Below are 22,213 nucleotides of genomic sequence, written 5' to 3'. Positions count from 1 at the left end.
CAGGAGAGAAGGAGCAAGGGATAGAAAACCTATTTGAAAAAGTAGTAACAGAAAACCTCCCTAACTTGGTGAGGGAATAAGTCAAGTCCAGGAATCACAGAGGGTCTTAATCAAGATGAACCTAAGAGAGCCACTCCAAGACGTATCATAATTAAAATGGTAAACTTTAAAGAAAAGAGAGACTCTTAAAGGCAGCAAGGGAGAAACAGCTAGTAACATACAAGGTAGCCCTGATAAGGCTATCAGCTGATTTCTCAACAGAAACACTACAAGCCAGAAGGGAATAGCAAGAAGTATTGCAAATAATAAAAAGCAAAAGCCTGCAACTACTCTTCCCAGCAAGGATCTCAATTAAAATGGAAGGTGAAACACAGAGTTGGGCTAAAAGAATACATCTTCACCAAAGCAGCACTGCAAGAAATGCTAAAGGGACTGCTTTAAGAAGATAAATGAGAGTGAGGGAGAAAGAGAGAAACACAGGTACAAAGGGAAAAAAAAAAAAGCAATGAATAAGTACCTATCAATAATAACTTTAAATGTAAATAGGTTAAATGCTCCAATCAAAAGACATAGGGTAGCTGAATGGATAAGAAATCAGGATCTGCATATATGCTGTCTACAAGAGACCTACCTCAGGACAAAAGACCTACACAGACTGAAAATGAAGTGATGGAAAAAAAAATATTCCAAGCAAATGGACAAGGAAAAAAAAAAGCTGGGGTAGCAATACTCATATCAGACTAAATAGATTTCAAAACAAAGTCTGTAAAAAGAGACAAAGAGAGACACTACATAAAACTTAAGGGGATAATTCATCAAGATATAACCATTGTAAACATATATGCACCCAACATAGGATCACCCAAATATATAAGGAAAATCTTGGAGGACCTTCAAGAAAGATATAGACAGCAACATACTCATCGTAGGGGATATTAACACCCCACTGTCAAAAACTGACATTTTCCTAGCAGAGAGTCAGCAAGAATACTGTGGCATTAAACAATGTGCTAGATCAAATGGACTTATTTGATATATACAGAACCTCCCACCCCAAAGAAGCAAAATATAGTCTTTTCAAGTTCACATGGAACATTTTCAAAGATAGACTAAATGGTAGGACACAAAACAAGCCTCAACAAGTTCAAGAAAATGGAAATCATATCATCTTCTCAGGTCACAATGACTTAAAACTAGAAACCAATCTCAAGGAAAAAACTCAAAAACATTCAAATTTATGGGGACTGAATAACATGCTATTAAATAATGAATGGGTTAACAATGAGACCAAGGAAGAAATCAATGAGTATCAAATGAAATGAACACACAACAGCCAAAAACCTAGGGACACAGCAAAGGCAGTCCTCAGAGGGAAACTCATAGCAATACAGGCCTACCTAAGAGAGAGGAAAGTCTCAAATAAAAAACCTAATTTTCATCTACAAGAACTAGAGGAACAACAACAAGCAAAGCCCAGAGAGTGTAGAAGGAAGGAAATAATGAAGATCAGAGCAGAATTAAATGACAAAGAGACTACAAGAACAATTCAAAGGATCAATAGATCCAGGAGCTGGTTCTTTGAAAAGATAAAATTGAGAAGTCTTTAACCAGACTCATCAAGAAGAAAAGAGGACCCAAATAAATAAAATCCAAAATGAAAGAGAAGTTACAACAGATACTACAGAAATACAAAGGCTTGTAAGGAACTACTATGAATAACTATATGCCAAGAAACTGGACAATCTAGGTGAAATGGAAAAATTGCTAGAAACATAATCAGAAAGCCTTAATAGACCAATAACAACTAATGAAATTGAGGCAGTAATCACAGAACTCCCTGCACGTAAGAACCCTGGATCAGATGGCTTCACAGGAGAATTTTACCAAACATTTAAAGAAGAACTAAATCCTATTCTCAAACTATTCCAAAATATTCAAGAAGAAGGGAGACTCCTGAACTCTTTTTATGAGTCAAATATTATCATAATTCCAAAACCAGGTAATGAAACAACAAAGAAAGAAAACTACAGGTCAACATAGCTCATGAACATAAATGCTAAAATCCTTGACTAAATATTGGCAAACCGGATCCAGCAAAACATTCAAAAGATCATACACCATGATCAAGTCAGATTCATCCCAGGGATGCAAGGGATGTACATCCCTGTACATCCCAGGGATGTACAGTATCTGCAAATTAAAAAACATAATACGCCACATAAACAAAAATTTAAAAACTCACACGATCATATCAATAGATGCTGAAAAACCATTTGATAAAGTACAGCACCCATTTATGACAAAAACACTCAGCAAAGTGGGACTAGAAGGAGCATACCTCAACATAATACAAGCTGTATATGAGAAACCTACAGCCAACATCATACTGAACAGGCCAAAACTAAAAGCTTTCCCCTTAAGATGAGGAGGAAGAGTAGGGTGTCTGCTTTCACCACTTTTATTCAACATATAAGAAAAAGAAATAAAAGGCATCCAAATCGGAAAGGAGGAAGTAAAATCGTCACTTTTTGCAGAAGACATGATAGTGTACACAGAAAACCCTATAGTCTCCACCAAAAAACTACTAGGCCTAATAAGTGAATTTGGCACAACAGCAGGATACAAAGTCAGTATTCAGAAATCGAAGGCATTTTTGTACACCAACAATGAAATATCAGACATAGAAACTAGGGCGGGGGGGAGTCCCATTTACTATAGCAACATGAAAAATAAAGTACCAAGCAATAAACTTAACGAAGGAGGTGAAAAGACCTGTGCTTGGATAACTACTAGAATATTGAAGAAGGAAATTAAGGAAGATACAAATAAATGGAAGCATATACCATGTTCATGAATTGGAAGCACTGACATCATTAAAATGTGCATACTACCCAAAGCAATCTATAGATTCAACACAATCCCTATTAAAATAGCAACGGCATGTTTCACAGATCTAGAACAAGTATTTCAAAAATTTATATGGGACCAAAAATGACCCCGAACAGCCTCAGCAATCTTGAGAAAGAAGAACAAAGGAAGGATCACAACACCTGATAGCAAAATATGTTACAAGGCCACTGTAATCAAAATAGTCTGGTACTGGCATTAGAAAAGACACATAGATCAATGGAACAGAATAGAGAGCCAGAAATAAACCCATGTCTCTATGGTCAATAAATATCTGACAAAGGGGGCAGGAGAATAGAATGGAGTAAATATAGCCTCTTCAATAAATGGTGGTGGGAGATCTGGACAAGTACATGCAAGAAAATAAAACTAGACCACCAACTTACACCTTACACCACATACCAGAATAAACTCAAAATGGATAAAAGACTTAAACATAAGCCATGACACCATAAAAGTCCTAGAGGAGAACATAGGCAGAAAAATTTCATATATCTCACGCAGCAATTTTTTTGCCGCTGCATCTCCTAGGGCAAGTGAAATAAAGTAAAAAATAAACAAAAGGGACTACATCAAATTAAAGTTTCTGCATGGCTAAAGAAAACATCAACAAAATGGAAAAGGAACTAATTGTAATGGAAAACATACTTGCCAGTAATACCTTGGACAAGGGTTTGATCTCCAAAATATATCAAGAACTCATTTGACTCAACACCAGGGAGACAAACAATCCAAGTAAAACAAGGGCAAAAGGACCTGAACAGACACCTCTCCAAGGAAGACATACAGAGGGCCCACAGGCACATGAAAGGATGCTTGGTGTCACTAGCCATCAGAGATGCAAATTAAAACCACAATGAGATACCACCTCACACAGGTGAGAATGGCCATAATAAACATATCAACAAACAAGTGCTGATGGTGATGTGGAGAAAAGGGAACCCTACTGCACTGTTTTGGGAATGCAGACTGGTGCAGCCACTGTTGAAAACAGTATGGAATGTCCTCGAAAAACTAAAAATGGATCTGCCTTTTGACCAGCAATTCTCCTGCTGGGATTATACTCTAAAAATCCTGAAACACCAATTCAGAACCTATGCACCTCTATGTTCATAGTAGCACTATTTACAATAGCCAAGTGCTGGACACAGCCTGGGTGCCCATCAGTAAATGAGTGGATCAAAAAACTGGTACATTTACACAATGGAATACTACACAGCAGAATTAAAGAAGGAACTCCTACTTTTTGCGACAGCATGGATGGAACTGTAGAGTATTATGCTAAGTGAAATAAGACAGGCAGTGAAAGACAAATACCGTATGATCTCACCTATATGTGGAACCTAATCAGCAAAACGAGCAAGCAAGCAAAACAGAAAAAGAGGCATGGAAACAAGGACCAAACTGACAGGGACCAGAGAGAGAAGGCAGGCAATAGGGGTGGAAAGAATAGGGACTAGTTTCAGAACATGTATGAATGACTCATGGACTAGGACAACATTGTGAGGATTGACTGTGGGAGCGGTGGGTGGGCTGGACAGAGGAGAGCAAAGGGGGAAAAATTGGGACAACTATAATAAAACAACAATATATTTAATAACAGAAACTGAAAGTGACTTCAATTTTTTTTAAAAGCCATTTAGCTGGCTTTAAATTCCATGGAATATTTAAAAATGCAATCTTTTGCTAAATGTTAAAACTTGGGGAGATGATATTTTAAAGAATAATGATTTTGTTTTTAAGCCACCAGTCTTTATGTTGATGTCCCTCCAACTATTTTAGTTGTTATAAAGCTCTTTCTCTAGTAGATTCTTCAGGAAGGGTTTTTGGGAATAGTATTCCCTGAGTTTTACACATTCCTAATGTGTTCCCTCTTTGACAGTTTTGTTGTATATAAAATCCGTATTTCACACTTTCCTTCCTTGAATCTTCACTGTCAAAGTTTAATGATAATCTAATTTTAAGTCATTTCCTCTTTTTTTCCCTAGATGTCCAAAAGCTTTTTAAAAAATTTCAAGTCCAGTAATTTTACCAGACTGTGTCTTAATGCTCATTATTCTGGCCTGACATTCTTATTCTTAAGCACTTGGTATATTTTTTAATATGTACAATAGTTTCAACATTTTTAAAAGAAATTTCCTTTGAATTATACTTTTAAGTATTTGTCTTATCCTTTGCTTTGGTTTTCTTTTTCAGGGGCACCTGTTATCCATATCCTCTCTCCATACCCATTATTTGTCACTTTTTCTCAAGTCTTTTTTATTTTTCATTTTTTGGATTAAAAAAATTTGCCTTCCATTTTTTAAGGCATTATTTGTTGTTTTGTTTCCTCCTGTTCCTACTAGTTTGTCCAATTCTGAAATAACTAGTTGAGGGGTATTCATAATTCTTTTCCTGAGCTGTAACTTCGAGTTTTACTAATGCTGATTTATTTTCTTTCATGTCTTGTATAATTTTTTTAATGTCTTTAGTTTGCTTTGAAATAATGTTACCGACCTGTATTGTAAGGCACATTTTTCTGGCATGCTTTGTCTTTAGTGATGTTACTACTTTTCTTTTTTTCCCGTAACATCTTATGGGATCTGACCTTGACACATTCCTGTTTTTCGATTTTATATGAATTTCATCTTCAACTTTTACAATGAGGTTTGGGTGGTTTTTCTAACTCTACAGCATGCCCTCTTGTTTCTTTTCTTTCTGGTATAGTGTCCAACAGTATGGAAGCCTGCTGTCTGAGACTCCAGGTTGTTCCCCTCCACTTTGATTTGGTCCTTCTCTTTCCTTCCTTTCTCATATTCCTACTCTGCTCAATTTTGATTCATTTCTAGAAGCTCCTCTTCAGTGTGGTGTCTTGTTCTGGAAGGGAAGCAGCTTTACTGAATCTGTTTTGAGAGCCCTCGCAGGCTAGACTGCTCCGGCCCCTTCAGTTCACCTTAGTGAATATATATGGTAATAACTTACTTTTGGAGAGAATAAAACCCTATCATTTTCAGCTACTATTCTTAAAATTGCCCACTGCACTTTTCAGGAAACACCTGTTAACTATTTCCAGGTTTCCCCCTTTCTCAGTGTTGCTATATGCCAATCCTGTTGCTTGCCTGCTCCTTTCAGCACATTGCTGACACCATGCAGGTGTGGTTGTTGTTGGTTTATCTCCACAGACTTGCCTTTTAAGGTTCATGAGGATATCTGTCATCTAGTTTTTAAATTTTTTTTTAACAATCTATTTATTTATTTTTAGAGAGGGAAAAAGGGAAGGAAACATCAATGTGTGGTTGCCTCTCACGCACCTTCTACTGGGGCCCTGGCCCACAACCCAGGCATGTGCTCTGACTGGCAATTGAACCAGTGACCCTTTGGTTCTCAGGCCAGCGCTCAACCCACTGAGCCACACCAGCCAGAGCTTGTCACCTAGTTTTATTTTAAATACCAAACATGGGTATTTGGTTTTGTCATGTAGTTTACATTTTTGTGGGAACTTGGAGATTCAACTACATCGTCATCGTCGTTTTCTTTTTTTAAATCATCACCCAAAGACACTTCCATTTGTTTTTTTGAGAGAGAAACACAAATGTGAGAGAAGGATTGATCAGTTGCCTTCGGACACACCCAGACCAGGGATCTGCATAGGGACCACGAATCGCATGCACCTGCCCCTGGACCGGTATGAACACTCAACTTAGGTATGTGCCCTGACAAGGAATTGAGCCCAAAACCTTTCAGTTACCTGGTGGCGCTCTAACCACTGAACCACACTGGCCAGGGCTCAACTATGTGTTCTGACACCACTGCAAACCTCCCTAAGTGCCTATTATTGTTATTTTTTAACATTCATTTTGCTAAAATAATGCAGGTGGGTGAAAGCCAGAAGGTATAAGCTCCAGTTTAATCTAAAAAAGTGACAAAACATTACTTATATGTTTTTTATTGCTTAAATGGAAAGGGATAATCAGATTCACTATTGAGGTTTAAGGTTGAACCATAAGTTTCTATTCTGCCCCTGCCACACTCCCCGTGCCTTTACATCCAAGGTCCTGGAGTAGGCGTTTCGGGCCATTCATACTCCAGTCTGTAGGCCCTCGGTTGTTGTTTTTTGTGCACCCTCGGACTGAGAACATGATAGCTCTGTTAGGAGAAGCTCATGAGATTTTTAATTAAACTGAGTCACTAAACTGTAACAATCAAATTAAAGAATGGAACACAGGTCCATGGAACAACCACAGGTGTCAGCATGAATACTCATCTTAAAGCTGTGAAAATGACCCTGAAGAACCAAGAAACTGTACAGCTGGAAACCCTGAGTATTCAAAGAAATAACATTCGACATTTTATTCTGCCAGTCAGCTTACCTCTGGATACACTACTTGTGGATGTTGAACTGAAGGTGAAATCTAAGGGGAGCTGCTGCAAGAAGAGGCCAGGGCCAAGGAGGAGGAAGACGACACAACTGAGGCAGAAGAATAAACGGTCCTAGGCAATAATGTCTCTCAAGATTACTGCTTCAAAGTCATGTGTGCATTGAGATATTATTTGTAAAGGTTGTGTTTATGTCAGTTTTTAATAAACATAAATGTAGACCAGTTATTTGACAATATCAAGTTTAAATAATTCATATATATTCATGACATTAACACAGTAATAGCTGAGTATTATTACATGGCTGTCCCAGAATAATTTTGTATGTTTTACTTTGACTTCACTCTATGAAACCTAACAGGTGAAATGGGTTTTTTTTGTTTGTTACTTCAGAAACTTAAATTCTATGGAATGGGGTCTAAAACTGATTCTCCTTTCCTGAGTTTTACTTCATGGAGACTTGGGTACTTAGTAAAAGGTGAGTCATCTTTATTGGTTTTGTTGTGATGAATATTTCTGGTTTTTATTTTTTTCAATAGTTTCTCAATAGAATATAGTTTTACATTTTCCTGAGTTGAAACTTCAGAAAACATTCACTAGGTTGAAATGTGTTAATGTGGAATGTACCTGTCAGGGGCTCCTTTATAAAGTACTCTTACAAGAAGTCCTTTAAGAGCAAAAAGAAAAAGACCTATTTTCTGTGATGGCAAAACTGGTTTCTTTCTAGCAGTTAATAAGGATTTTTTAAAAATTGTTTTAATTAGTTAAGCTTAGAGAAAAATATTTCCCAGTTTATATAGTTCCTTGTAAAGCTTACTGCCATTTGTTTATATGCTAAAGGAAAAAAACCTAATTTTGAGGACTGGGAGGAATTAAGTCTGTATTTTCACTTAATGATGCTTGTGGAGTTTTGTTTTTTAAATGAGGAAATTTCCTACAATGACTAAAAAGGTTTTAGGCCCTGCAAATTGAGAGATAGCAGGAGCATTTATGTGTAGATGTGGATGTGCATTTCAATCTTTTCCACCCACTGATCTGTTAGTGTTCCTATTATTTGAATTTAAGCAGAAGACAAGGGAGCCCTATGAAGCAGCAAGGCTGAGAGAAGATTTAAAGGGAACAAACAGAAAAGACCTGTCACAGGTGAACAAACCTAAGTTGACTCCTGCCCTCATGGACCTTGTAGGCTAAAAGGGAAGCAAAATTAAATAAACATTGATACATAACTGGAAATTGCGGAAACTCTGGTAGGGTACTTCATATTGTCTGTTTTAAAAGCAGTGTGTATTGGCTTCTCATTTTAAATCATATTCCAACATTTATTTTTTGAGTTTTAATGTCTAGACTTTTACAGCCTGAAGCCAGTCTAGTAACATACTTTAAGTGTTAAGATTAAACCATAGTGGTTACTAGATTGAGTTTATTCCACTAGAGGTTATTATTTCATTTTTATGTGGAAAGAAATTATATGAAAATTTGTTTGAATTGATTCCATTAGCTATAAAGGAAGCTAAGCAGAAAACATACCAGGCTTTCATATGCTTCTCTTGCCTCATTTCCCCCTGAAAAGTATAAGGATCTCAGTCCTGCTGCATTTTGTACACATCTGATATCTTTTAAAGCTTAAGATTTTGTGAAATTTAGTTTTGTTAAAGGAATTTATTATGCATTTGGGTAGAAAACCCTAAGTGAAATAATAGAAACTCAGATTTCTATTATAACTACGTTCTTGTATAATGAACAAGAAATGTACTTAGAACTTTGAAGTGTATTAATATAGTCAGCAAACAAAATTTACCCGATTATACTGCTGGGATGACATTTGATCAAATATAGCACTTATTTCTGAAAACCTAAATTGGAAGATACTTCCTTAAACATGATGAAGAAAATCCATCTTAAACCAATAGCTGACATTTTTCTGGAGATATACAATTAAAACAACAACAAAGTATGTCTGATATTGGTCTTTATTATTTAATGTGAAAATTCTTGTGGTTCCAAAAAACTAAGGGATATACTTTTGAAAAGGAAGGGAAATTTACTATATGTACTATTACTGAGTAGGAACACAGTAGTGTTACATTTATCTGAACCAGCTTTTTCTCTCAGTAAAGCATTAAAGTGTATATTTTATATTTTGGGTAAGGTTAGTATTTATGTGAGATTCAATTTAATAAAGAATAATAGCAAAGGCTCTAGATGTCAAATGCATAGATTCTTATTATTCACAGTAGTTATGTTATATAAAGTTGTTGCAAACCCTAAGTTAGTAAATACTGAACTGGTGTTCCTAGGGAAAACACAGGGTTAGATTCCTGTGAGTCTCTCGTCACATTTTCATCGACTGATCAGTACGTAGCCTTGTTTTATATGTTTGTTTGAAGATCTTATTTAACATATATTGTTTTCATTTACATTGAATTCATGACCAACAGCACTGTAACTCAGGCCTGAATAAAGCTTTTCTAACACATGTATTTTTTCCAAAAGGCACATGACAGTCTTGTGCATGCTTAAGCACTATGCTTATGAGCCATTTTAAACAAAATCACAAATAAAAACCATCAGAAAAATATTTAAAATATGGCACTAAATAGACCATTAAAAGAACATTTGTTTACAATATGGGGGCTGCAGGAGGCAGAATGTCTTCAGTATCAGCTGGGAACATGCATGCCAGGTGGTAAGACTTTGCTGTCCCATGTATGCATGTCCACGCATGACCATGAAGGCACCATAAGTATTGATTTTGGAGTTACAAATTTTTGCAAGTGGGTGACTTCCCAACTAAGACTCCCTGAATAATGAGGACTGACCATACATAACATATTTTGGTGATTATACCAAAGTATTTTATATATTTTGTTAACTACACTGTAAAGGTATTAAGGTGGATTTCTTAAATATGTTTTAATATCTCTGAAATTAAGAATATCCAAAGTTAGACTGGATATCAAAAAAAAAAAAGGCTGAACCATAAAAAATTGCTGTATTTATAGTTTAAAATGATTAATGATAATTTTATATGGTTCAGTCTTATACATGTGGATATTAATCAAATCCTTTCAGATTACTGGATATAGGCAATACAAAAGGTCAAGATTCTAATATTAACATAGAACATAGCATAGTTTCATCTTTTCTTCTAACTGCAAGTTTCTAAAAGCAGTGTCTTAATTACTTGGTGATCCTCTGGTTTCCAACCTCTCCCACTCTTCATGCAGAGATATAGCTTCTGCTCATTTTTCTCAAGTGCATGTCTTCATTTCCTTGACTTTTCCATTTAGACTTGGACTCTAGGGAAAGTCCTCTGCTCCTGAAGATTTAGCTACCATATGCATGTGGATGACAATAATCTTCTTGCCTATCTTGACATTTAATTAAATTCTATATGGCATTCTTATAAAACAGATCCTTTTCTCACTGTGACTGTTGTCATAGAGTAAAATGGTCAGCTATAAAACTCAAATATTCCTAATACTTTTCCTAAACAAGTCCCTTTGGAGGAATCCCTGGCTCTATACTGTTTTTACCTCTAATTACTTCTAGTGATTGATCTATCTTGTGCTTGTTCTTGTACCTACGTTCATTTTATGAGCCACGTACAACCAAACTCAGGTCGATATTAATATTGGCCAAGATGTGATCTGCAGATAAAGGTGTCATGCAACATTCCAAATACATGTAGACATTTGAATTTCTGTAGTTGAATACCAAGTTACAAACCAGTGGCCAGGTGGCTCGGTTGGTTGGAGCACTGTCCTGTACACTAAAAGTTTGTGGGTTTGATCCCCAGATGGGGCATGTATGGGAGGCAACTGGTGGATGTTTCTCTCTTTCTCTCTCTCTAAAAAAATAAATAAAGCACAACCTCAGGTGAAGAAAAAAAAACAAAAACAAAAAACAAACAGTGGCATTTAAAATATTAATCTTTACAACTGCTACCATAAAGTGCTTAACATATACTGTAATATGAAATAAGAGTATCTTTTAACTCCTTCTGTAACATATGGCAAAGATATACTGCTTACCTCAAGAAGAATGGGAAGAAAGCAACACCGATATCAAAACAAACTTTAAAACCTAAACATTTCTGTATCAATGTTCTATTATAGATCTTTCTACATGGGCATTTAATGACTTTTTGAAAAAAGAAACAACCAATACAGTAGGTTTAAAAAAAAAACCAAAATGCCACTGCTTAGTCTAAAATTCATTTCATTTCAGGGTTCCCCAGAGAATCCTTCAATAAGGTACAGATATTCCACCAACAAAAGAAATAACATAATGAAGTAACACATGTGGCTTCATATGTATTTCTATATACAACAGTTATTGATTGTTGCCTAGTAACTACTGTGAATTACTGTAGAAAAATATTAACCACTGGTTTCATACCAACTGTTCTGAAGCCACAAGTTTAAGGAACTTTTTGATGAAGTCAATGAGTCCTTGGATGGTTCGGGTTCGCTCTACAGCCCACTTCTTTGTTTTCATTATAGGGGTGTCTCCCACAGCCTTTAGCAGGATGTCAACTGCAAAAAAAAAAAAAAAAAAAAAAAAAAGAACAATTACACTGAGCCATTTAAGTGACCTTAAACCTTTAATCTACACATACTTTACATATTGGGTTGGCCAAAAGGTTCGTTGGGCTTTTCCCCCTGGAATGTTTCTGGTAGTGTTAGTTTTCTTTAACTTCATTTGGAAAAATTTTATTAGATTGTACTGTGACAGCTGTCATATCAGCATGCATTAAAAAAAAACCACTTATCAAAATTGGTGAATTTTTGTGCAGCCATTTTAATATTGAAGATGGAAAAAGATATGCAACATTTTCGGTGTATTATGGTTTATTACTTCAAGAAAAGTAAAAGCACAACTGAATCACAGAAAAAGGTTTGTGCGGTGTATGGAGAAGGTGCTGTGACTTGACAGAACGTGTCAAAAGTGGTTAGTGAAGTTTCTTGGTGCTATTGACATTTTGGCCAAGTAATTCTTTTCTGGAGGACTGCCTTACGCATTGTAAGATGTTTAGCAGCATCCCGGCCTGTACTCACTAGAAGGCAATAGTGGGAGACAGCCAACATACTCAAAATATCCAAATTAATAGTTACTGGTGAAAATGAAAATTTGTCTTTTATTTTAGGGGAAAAAAACTAAGTGGACTTTTTTGCCAACCCAACATTTATGATACTGAAAGTACGTCTAAGATGTACAAATATTAGGTAAGATTCTTTTTCATCGTGTTTTTTGCTTTCCCCCTCCTTGATTCTACAATCCTGCAAAGGTCTCCATGTCCAAATATTCTTTAAGATTCATTTTAACAATTCCGGCGGCGGGGGGGGGGTCAATAAAGATATAAAATATATAAACTGCCATGGCCCTTTTCACCTACCAAATTAGTAAAGATTAGAATAATACTGTACATAATACTACTGTTGGGAATACAAAATGGTAACAGTATAGTAATACATTACCAAATATTTAAGAAATATACTTTGACTCAATACTACTACTACTAATAATTCTAGGAATCTAGACTAATAAAATAAGAGATGTAAAAAAATTCACTTAGAAGGATTTCATCTTCATTGAAACATTTTTATAAGAAAAAAACTGGTAAACCTAAATATCCAATAAGGAGAGAGAGAGAGAGAGAGACACACAGACACACACACACACACACACACACACACGGGCTAAACCTAAATATCCAATAAGGGGAGAGAGAGAGAGAGACACGCACGCACGCACGCGCTGTGAATGTGAGAGAGAGAGAGAGAGAGAGGGGTGTTTTTAGAGGGAAGGAGGAAGGGAGAGAGAGGGAGAAACATCAATTTATTGTTCCACTTATCTATGCATTCATTGGTTGATTCTTGTATGAGCCCCGACAGAGGACTGAACCCACAGCCTTGGTCTATGGAGCAATGCTCTAATCAACTGAGCTATCCAGCCAGGGTTTGCCAACAAGGGTACTTAGAGGGAATCAGTTAAATAAAGGATATTGATTGAATAAAGGATATTATGATAGAATTTATATAATTCAGTAAAGAACACACACTCTAAAATCCCTGGGTTCAAAATCCTCGCTCTGCCACTTGCTTGGTACATCTATCTGGATAAGCTCTTTAATCTCTCTATGCCATAGTTCCTCCATTTGTAAAATGAAGATAATAGCACCTATCTCATGAGGTTGTTTTGAGGATTAAATGAGTTAATATATGTAAAGTGTTTAGAACAGTATCAGTTCACAACTCATACTTATTGAACTTTAAGATTATAAGGTTCCATTAAAGAACACATATTAAAAAAGCATACTTAACAATATGGAAAAGTTATCAAAAGGTACTAAATATGAAACAGTATGTATAAGACATCAATTTCATCAAAACCATCACAAGCAAAAATTCAGGTAAATGTGGAATACACACCAAAATGCTGTTTTTCAGTAATGACATTATAGGTAATTATTATTTGGTTTTATTTGTGCCTGTTGCAAACACTAAGTTTTCTACAAAAACCTTTTTAATAAAGGAACACAATAATTATTAGAAAGAAAATATAACTGGGGGCCAAAAAGTTTCAGTTAGGGAAACTAAAGGTTTCAATTAATTCAAAATACAAACCCAAACTATCAATCTGTCTCCTGAAGTCACTATGCTTTAAAAAAAAGAGGGGAGGTGGTGAACACACAATATGATCAATAATATAGATGATGTATTATAGAATCGTACACCTGAAACCTAGTTTTATTAAACAATGTCACCCCAATAAATTCAATAAAAAGGAAGTGTATCTACAATCAAAACCAACACTGAAAGCAAAATAGTGTATTGTTGCCCCCTAAAGTTACTTCTGTTCTAGTACATCCCTCTTGTCCCATTCTTTGGTATTAAAAAATTGGGACCCAAGCGAGTCAGAGATCAATTTATTCAAGTTTATCCTTATAATGAAGGCACCTAGGACACAAAATGCACACAGACTTTTTCCTAAATTTCACCTTCTTTTCTCCACTTAATATCTCTAGCTTCAGTTGTTTACTGAGAACCAGAATAAATTGGAAGAAAAATGAAGAATTTTCACCTTCCATGCTCCCTCAATCCCCTGAGGCTGTCAATAATTCAACTGAAATTGGGCATTTCAAGAAAGTGAAGCAGAAAATACTAACGAGTTGTACTACTGAACGAAAAAAAGTTGGCAGGGCAAGGAGCTAGAGAAGGACACTCTTATTTTAACCTTTTTTTAAATTCTAAAGGTGATTTACTTGTAGTTCTCAACTCTAGCTAAGCATTAAAATCAAATGGGGTAATACTTAATTTACAAGAATACAGGTGTCCACATGAATTAAATCACAATATTTTTAAAGCAGGGTGTTGGCATATATAGGTTCAAAAGCTCTCGCAGGTGTTCCTAATATGAAGCCAAAACCAAGAACCTTGGTTTGCTTTATTCTTTGTTCTTCTGTAGATTAAACCAGATCTGGAGCATATGAAATTGCTAAGTTCCTTTCATCAGAAAATGTCCTTAAGAAAGGATGACAATTTCAGGGTAGAAATTCAATAGCTAGAAACTAAATTTTACATCAGAGAGGCAAACGCAAAGCTCATAGAATCCAGAAAAAGAACCAATTTTTAAATGATGGTTAAACTATATATACGCGCACACACAGACACACATACATACACTGTGTGGACCAAAGAAAACATGCCATATAATCTCAGGCCATATCCCAGTTGCAGGTCATTATTTTTTAGCTACTGTTTTACAAAGTTATCTTTGAGGTCAAGCAGTACGCTTCTGACTAAGGCTATTGGAGCTTTAAACAAGCCCTTTGAAAGTATGTTAGTGCTTATAGTAAAATGGAAAAAAAAAGGGAACAAAAAAATCTGTAAAACTCATGGAATTCTTCTAAAGAAAGATTCTAGTGGTTATAAAAATAATCAAAGGGCTGTTTCTTTACTAATGCATCATGTGGAAATGACAGATTCCCCCCCAAATGTAGAGGCAGTGCAGCTTTAAAGGGAGACAGTGGTGGGATAGCCGATTATATCCATCATGGCAGAAGAAACTGAAGTTTGAGGAGAGGCTTTGAGATCACTAAGCAGAAAACAGAGCTACAATAAGATTCTGGACTGAGAAAACTTGTCTGAGGTCCAACCTCTGAATTGTAGGAGGCTGATTTTCTCATACGCAACTGTCCATAAAGCACTCCAGAACAAGTAAATTTAGGAATTTCTGTATTTTACAATGGCAAACTAATTCTCAGGTAATACAGGGTTGATGACAGCTAGTTCAAGCCATGAAATGATTCACAAAGGTTCCAAAAACGGTTTCGTTGTTTTTTAAAAAGGTGATGCCTATGACATTAGTTTTCCCTTACCATTCTTCATTCTGGGTAAAATTTCAGGTTTTTGACTCAAGAAGTGAGTTCACATGCTATTGGTATAAAAAAAATCCTGCAAACTAGTAAGAAGGCGTGGACTCTAATCCAAACTTGCCACCCACCATCCCTATCATCTTAAATCATTATTCTAATAATTAGGTGTTGTGTAAAGTACCTGCAGCTACCGAGCTCCCACTCAGTTCGACATCTGGCCAACTGCAACGAAGAGTGCAGTGTCATAAGTAGTGTGGCAACCAAGTACCGGGCACCACACTGCCAATGTGCGTCCAGCAACGGCTTTCTTAAGAGGGACTCAATTCAAAGGTCTTCAAAGCCGAAAAGTACATTTCCTCTCTCCTGACTGGTCAAAAGCCTTGTCTGGGACGAGCTCTCTAAATTTTGCTTCTCCATCGGCCGCCATCCCTGGTGTGAAGCCATCTAAACCTCCCGCCTCTGCCCAGAAATAAACCACTTCCAAAATTACTTTTTTTCTTGGTGTCGCCGGTAGGTTCCTCTGTTCCTGGGGAGACTGCAGCGGAAGAAGGGGGCTCCGGAGTGGCTGTTCCTGGGGAGACGTCCGCAGGTCCTTCGCTGTCAGCCGCGCCTGAGGGAGGGAGTTGCACCACAGACTCTTGCTCCTCAGCCATTTTGTTCGGTGGAAGGTGAAAGCGGAAGTGGAGGTCTCCGCGTGTACAGTGGGCGGGCTTTGAGCCGGTGAGAGTCGATAAGCAAGCACCGGAGTAAGGGGACCCAACCCAACAGTGAGAGTTGGAGTAGCCGCTCCGTCCTCTGTGTCGAACGTATCGCAGATCCCTAACCTTTAACACCGCGACTACTGTTTTCCCACCGCAGCACACCTCGGAAAAGCGACAGTGGGTTGCGTGGCAGCAGACCACCCAGTACCCAGGCGCCCCTCGGTCGAGTGGGTAATGGAGTCGGGCGTTTCCGCTTCCCTCCACGCCAGCCCCCTCTGGCCCCGCCTACTCACCCCTCCCCGCCCTGGCCCCGCCCCACAACTCGGGAGCGCGCGCGCGCGTGCAAGAGGGGGCGGGTGGGGAAGGATCAGCGGCGAAATCCCGAGGTAAGGATCGCGCGCCCTCCCCCGCCCTGGCCCCCAGAGCCCACCCGGTCAGCCCGGCTCAGCCATGATTAAGGCGATCCTCATCTTCAACAACCACGGGAAGCCGCGGCTGTCCAAGTTCTACCAGCCTTACGTGAGTATCCCGCCGCTGCCGAAATGGGCGAGCGGGAGTCGTTGGCATCTGGCAGCGCCCTCAGTGCGACTCCCTGAGGCGCGCCGCGGCCCTTCTCGCGCCCCGGCAGCCGTGCGCTCCAGGGCTGTCAGCCTCCGGGTGGGTGTGAGCCAGGTGCCAACGTTCCGCTGCACTCCCGTCCTCCGACGTGGCTCTGCCTAGGCGGCTCCTCCGCCAGTCTGTTGCCTGGGTGGTTTCCCGACTGCGCGGGCGAGGCCCTGGAGACTTCCCGGTGTGGGGCCCTCGCGGGTCGGCCAGCCTTAAGCCCACCTGCGCCCGCGAGCCCACTGGCGCCCTTGCCTCCTGACACCAGAGACTTCTCTTAGCCTCTAAGGCAGACAGAGCGGAGCTAGTCTTGCAGCCCCACCTTCCTGACTCCCAGCCTTTCCTGGTGGACTTCTTTTCTCCTATGGACAGATGGGCTACTGTTGTTCACTGTAATCCTCTCATTGAGCAGGAACTTCAGCTTCCTGCGTTTTGATAACCGCAAGCTTTGTACAGTCTCTCTTGTATGTTGCCATACGTGATCGACTGTCCAGTTTGACTTTCACGTGCCTCCTTGTTAAAGAAAGAGATAAGTGAGGAACTAACATTTTTATCGGACTTATCCCTTAGTGGCTGTAAATTATTTCCTCTTGCAATAACTGGCGACGTTTGTAGTTGACCGGCTGTAACTGACTCTATACCTGAAAGTTATGATTTGGCATTTTTCTACGTAAGGGTATTTGCCCTATTTTATAGTATTTTTTCTACTTAAGAATAGCAATATTTGTAAAATTATTTTAGGAGTGTAAATATTGTTTCAAAATGTAGGAGATTCTAAGGTAGCAAAGATAAGTAATTTAGTAATGGTTGAATGAGAATTATGTGCTCATCTCAGGGCAAAATTCTCCATTAAGTAAAACGCGTAAAGTTGGGCTATCATCTGTACGGTTAATGTAGAGATGTAACAATTGCGTAGTAATCGGAACATTTGCTTATAGCCAGAAATGAACTTTCAATTAAATATTTAAATTGTGCCGAGGGTAACGCTTCTATGCAAATTAATCCCAGATAGAAATCATTCCTGCCATTAAAAATTAAATGTGATAATGTCACTTTGCCTAAAATGATAATTCAGTCTGTGAAGGTGATAGTTGAAGTGAAGAATACTGAGCTTATTCCTCATTTCCTTAAGTAGTTTTGCTTTTGCTACCAATAAAAAATATTTTCTCCTACTCTTTGGCTTGAGTATAATGTAAGTTAAATGCTAATCCTTTATTTAAGAGTTCTACATCATTCATTAATCCAGGACGGAATTCTAGTTGATCCTACTGGGAGGGAGGGGAAAAAGCCTTTAACTTTACACTGTTACCCATTTACGTAAAATATATAGTACTAGCCTTTATTGAAGGAACTTTATATTAACCATTTTGCTTGTGTCATCCATTTGCAGTATAGAAAAGTATGATCCAACAATGAAACAATTCAAAAATTTGCTTTTCCATGTCTACACTTAATAATTAAGCAATATTAATAATAGATTTCTTGCCTAATCCATAATATCAGTGTAACCATTCCTGCAGTTTAGAATTTAACCATCTACTGAAAAGTGAATGCAATCTGGAAATCTAGGAATATCTTTCTGTTGCCTAACAATAGAACCGAATATGTTTTACCTTTACTCAGTAGGTAGAAGTGAAGGTTAATGTGGGAAGAGGCAATTCTGGCAGCAGGGGCAGCTCTGGTGTCATTTTTGGCCATTGCATAAATGACAGTGTTACTGGGGGTAGAGAGCTAAGAGGTGTATAAAGAAGGATCTAGTGGTCACTGGTCCTGTAGAAGTAGGGATGCTAGAAGCTGTTTTTATGTAATTAGTATTTTATAAATTGGGTTTTGCCAGTTGTATTTTTGTCATTCAAGAATAATATAAGGTTATTTGTTTATATATTTGCTTCCTTCACTAGACCATAACCTATTTGAGAGCAGAAATCTTTTTCATTCATTTATTTCAGTCAGTTTGTCAACAAGTATTTATTTCATGCCTACAAGGTGCAGGCAGGGCTTTAAAATCTGAAGATGAGCCCTGGCTGGTGTGGCTCAGTGGATTGAGTGCTAGCTTGCAAACTGAAAGGTAACCAGTTCGATTCCCAATCAGGACACATGCCTGGGTTGCAGGCCAGGTCCCCATTTGGGGGCATGTGAGAGGCAACCAATCAATGTATCACACATTGATGTTTCTGTCCCTCTCTGTCTCCCTCCCTTCCCATCTTTCTAAAAACAAATAAATGAAATCTTTTTAAAAAGTAAAAAAATAAAAAAATCTGAAGGTGAACAACATAATTTCTGTTCTTTTGGTGGGGGGAGGACACAAAGCTAATAAGTATAATAGAATATATAGTGTGTCTGGTACTTATAAGTGCTGTGGGAAAAAAGCAGGGAAGGGTGACAGGGAGTACAGGGATGATAATTTAAAATAAGATAGGCAGGTAAGTTCTCACTGAGAAGGTGACATTTGAGCAAACACTTGAAGGAGGTAGGAAGGCCTGCCTTGCAGATTTCTGAGGGAAGATCAATCCAAGGAGAGGGAGCAGGAGATGCAATGGCCCTGAGGTGGCAATGCCCGTTTGAAGAACCTGCCCTAAATGTTAAGGAACACCAAGAAAACTGGCATGGCAAGAGCCGAATATGTAAGGGAAGAGCAGTTAGAAATGGGGTGTGTTAGTATAAGGCATCTGAGTTTATTCTATTTTCATTCCTTGAAATGTCCTTTCCATTGCCAAATGTCTCAATTGGACCCCTGTTTCAGGCTTCACTCAGACATCATTTAACCGTTCCTTGAGGCCTTCTCATCTTGCTGAAAGACTCCTCTTGGTTCTTAGGATTTTACTTTTATCTTTATTACAGTATAATATTCTGTTTTACAGCCTGTAACTCCGTTGGGGCATACTATAGATTCCTTGAGGTAAGGTTTAGATTTATTTGTGTCCCCACCAGCAATCAATATCGAGTCTGGAATATAGAGAACTCCCAGTAAATCTTTGCTAGTGTATTTATTAGAGACTCCTAGCTTAGGATAAAGTTTGAATTAGAAGTCACCTCCTAAATTTCCTTCCAGTTCTTAAAATTTAGTCCTTCATTGATGGGAGGTTTTCAGAATCCGTGCCTTTAGGATAAACATAATGATGGAATAGCTGTTACTTCAACTGTTTGTTTTAAATTGAAAGAAATCTCTGAGAAGATATATCCAGTAAGATTGCCAGTTTTGAGTTTAATTTTTTAAGCAATACTTATGGGTGTGGTTGGGTTAACAGTTTCATATCTTGATAGAAAGCTGAGGTTTGAGTCCAGTAATGATGGTTTAACATTAAGCAGTTTGAAAAGTGCTTAACCATTTGCCAACCAGTTTTCCCTAGTGCATTGGATTTTCATTCCTCATTTTATCTTTACCCTTTAATAGTGCAGATTTCCATTTCCCACTGTAATTAATTTTTAGATTTGATTGTACCTCCAAGCTGCTATTATGTGTGAGGCACATGAAGTCACACACATAATTGGCTAAACTGAAGTTTTGATTCATTCTGCTAGAGTTTGACATTAAGAATTCAAGGGTAGAACCAGAATGCATTCTCTTTTGGTTTTGCCTTCTGTATCCTTGAACTATGACTGCACAAGTTCAGTTGTTTTTCTTGGTTTGTCTCTTTAAATTAATGGTTAGCCACAGAGACTTGACAGCAATAAACTTTGGTCTTTTAATATTTGCCTGGCAATAGTGTGTTACTGTAAATAACTAATAAGACTAATATTTCTTAAACGAGATATATTTTTATATAATCATCAAACAAGAAAAAAACCCTTGGATTATGATTCCTGTATTATTAATGAACAATGGTATATCCTTTGGTGAATCACTTTAATAAAGTAAAAAATGTTTTTCTTTAATATGAATTATCCTAATTGTTTCCACTAAGATTTAAAAGATGGTATACGTATACTTGTGGGAGAGTTTACACACACATGCATGCACGCACCCACACAAGTACAAACAGGATAGTTTTCAAACTGTTACATGCATGAGTTGCCTCAATTTTCTTATACTTGTAAACTGTTCTGATTATTTGTCAATGAAATGCAAGTCCTAGAAGGAACTCTAAGATTGTTCTTTTCTTTTTTGAGTTTGTTTACATAATATATAAAATATTGAAAGTATGTATAACTTTGTTTTCCTTTTTAAAAAATCCTTAAGAAAGATGTATCCATGTTTATTGATATCTTTTTTAGTGACAGTTAAGACAATGTGGCAGGTAAGATAGTTAAACTTATTTTTATGATCAAGATAGAAGTGTCAGCAGTTCTAAGTATTAATTAAGGTCTTAACACATACTATATTAACACATAGTATTTGGGCTGTTTTATTAAGAAGATAATTCCAAGTGATTTGGTTTTTTTTCACCTTAGTTAGGATGCTATTGGATACATAAATTGGGTTTTATGTAGCCTGACTTAAATTTCACTTAAAAAGAACTGTTAGTACACATTATAGGAAGTGCAAGAGTAGTAGACAGATTCCAAAATCATTTGTTTCAGCAAATCAGTGACTTCATCGTAGATCCAGTTTCTTTCTTTACCTTGCTTTTCACAAAGTTGATAATCCAAAGGCTGATTTCCTCCTTGAAATTAGTGGTAATCATTTCAATCCATAAGAGTGATCTCTTTCTCCAATCCTAGAATATATCTTTCCCTTCAGTCTGGTTAGTCCTACCCAGGACCACTAATAGATTACACCAATCAGGATCTACCTATGGAGCTGAGGATAAGGGTTGAAACATGAATAAAATTGGTATTGTGGAAGAGAGGAGTGGATGTTGGGTAGGAAGTGTCCACTATTTGCTCTGTATTAGCTCATCTTATTTCTTTTTCATAAATATTAATTTCTTCTTCTCTGTAATTTAAGATTGTTTCTGAGGTTGTTAATAGCAGAAATGGTTCTTGAAAACATGCAATTCTGAACTGTCACAGAAAAGATATTAGTTTGAAGTATTTCTTATATTGAAGGATCATTGAAAATTTGCATTATAGTATGATCACAGTTTTTGTACGTGGTATGCCTGAAGACGTGCTTTAAAAAAAAATTAAGATTAAACCTGTTGATAATTAAAGGAGGAAATAAAATATTCAACATTACAGTGATTCTTGGCTTTAGGGGAAGGGTTATAAATTGGGCCATGTTACAGGTTCTCTCTCTGCCTTTTAAACAGAGGAAGGCCTTGTTTTGGGTGGCTGTATTTGTTTCCTAGCAAAGTTGTTGATTGTTAAATTATTTATTGTTTTA

At 37.4% G+C, this 22,213-nt stretch overlaps 2 protein-coding genes across 3 annotated transcripts in view; one reads left to right on the top strand and one right to left on the bottom strand.

The window, feature by feature from the left end:
• Positions 1–16,572, bottom strand: part of ATG12 (autophagy related 12) — a 28,257-nt gene extending 11,685 nt beyond the window's left edge. Inside the window, exons 1-2 of the mRNA XM_054589939.1 lie at positions 16,134–16,572; positions 11,665–11,801 (exon numbers count right to left, since the gene is read on the bottom strand). Coding sequence (XP_054445914.1) covers positions 11,665–11,801; positions 16,134–16,296 — 300 coding nt within the window. The 5' untranslated portion in view covers positions 16,297–16,572. The remainder of the gene's footprint in view (positions 1–11,664; positions 11,802–16,133) is intronic.
• A 95-nt stretch (positions 16,573–16,667) lies between these two features.
• AP3S1 (adaptor related protein complex 3 subunit sigma 1) overlaps positions 16,668–22,213 on the top strand; it is a 67,524-nt gene continuing 61,978 nt past the window's right edge. For both annotated transcript variants that reach the window (XM_054589937.1, XM_054589938.1), the window contains exon 1: positions 16,668–16,863. In XM_054589937.1, the coding sequence (XP_054445912.1) occupies positions 16,795–16,863 (69 nt within the window). In that variant the 5' untranslated portion in view covers positions 16,668–16,794. The remainder of the gene's footprint in view (positions 16,864–22,213) is intronic.

This window comes from Pteronotus mesoamericanus, unplaced genomic scaffold (genome assembly GCF_021234165.1).
Source record: "Pteronotus mesoamericanus isolate MK-2021 breed Mesoamerican mustached bat unplaced genomic scaffold, CSHL_Meso_final scaffold_167, whole genome shotgun sequence".
NCBI lineage: Eukaryota > Metazoa > Chordata > Mammalia > Chiroptera > Mormoopidae > Pteronotus > Pteronotus mesoamericanus.
Note: the sequence above shows the minus strand (reverse complement) of the source record. Positions and strands in the feature narration are given on the sequence as shown.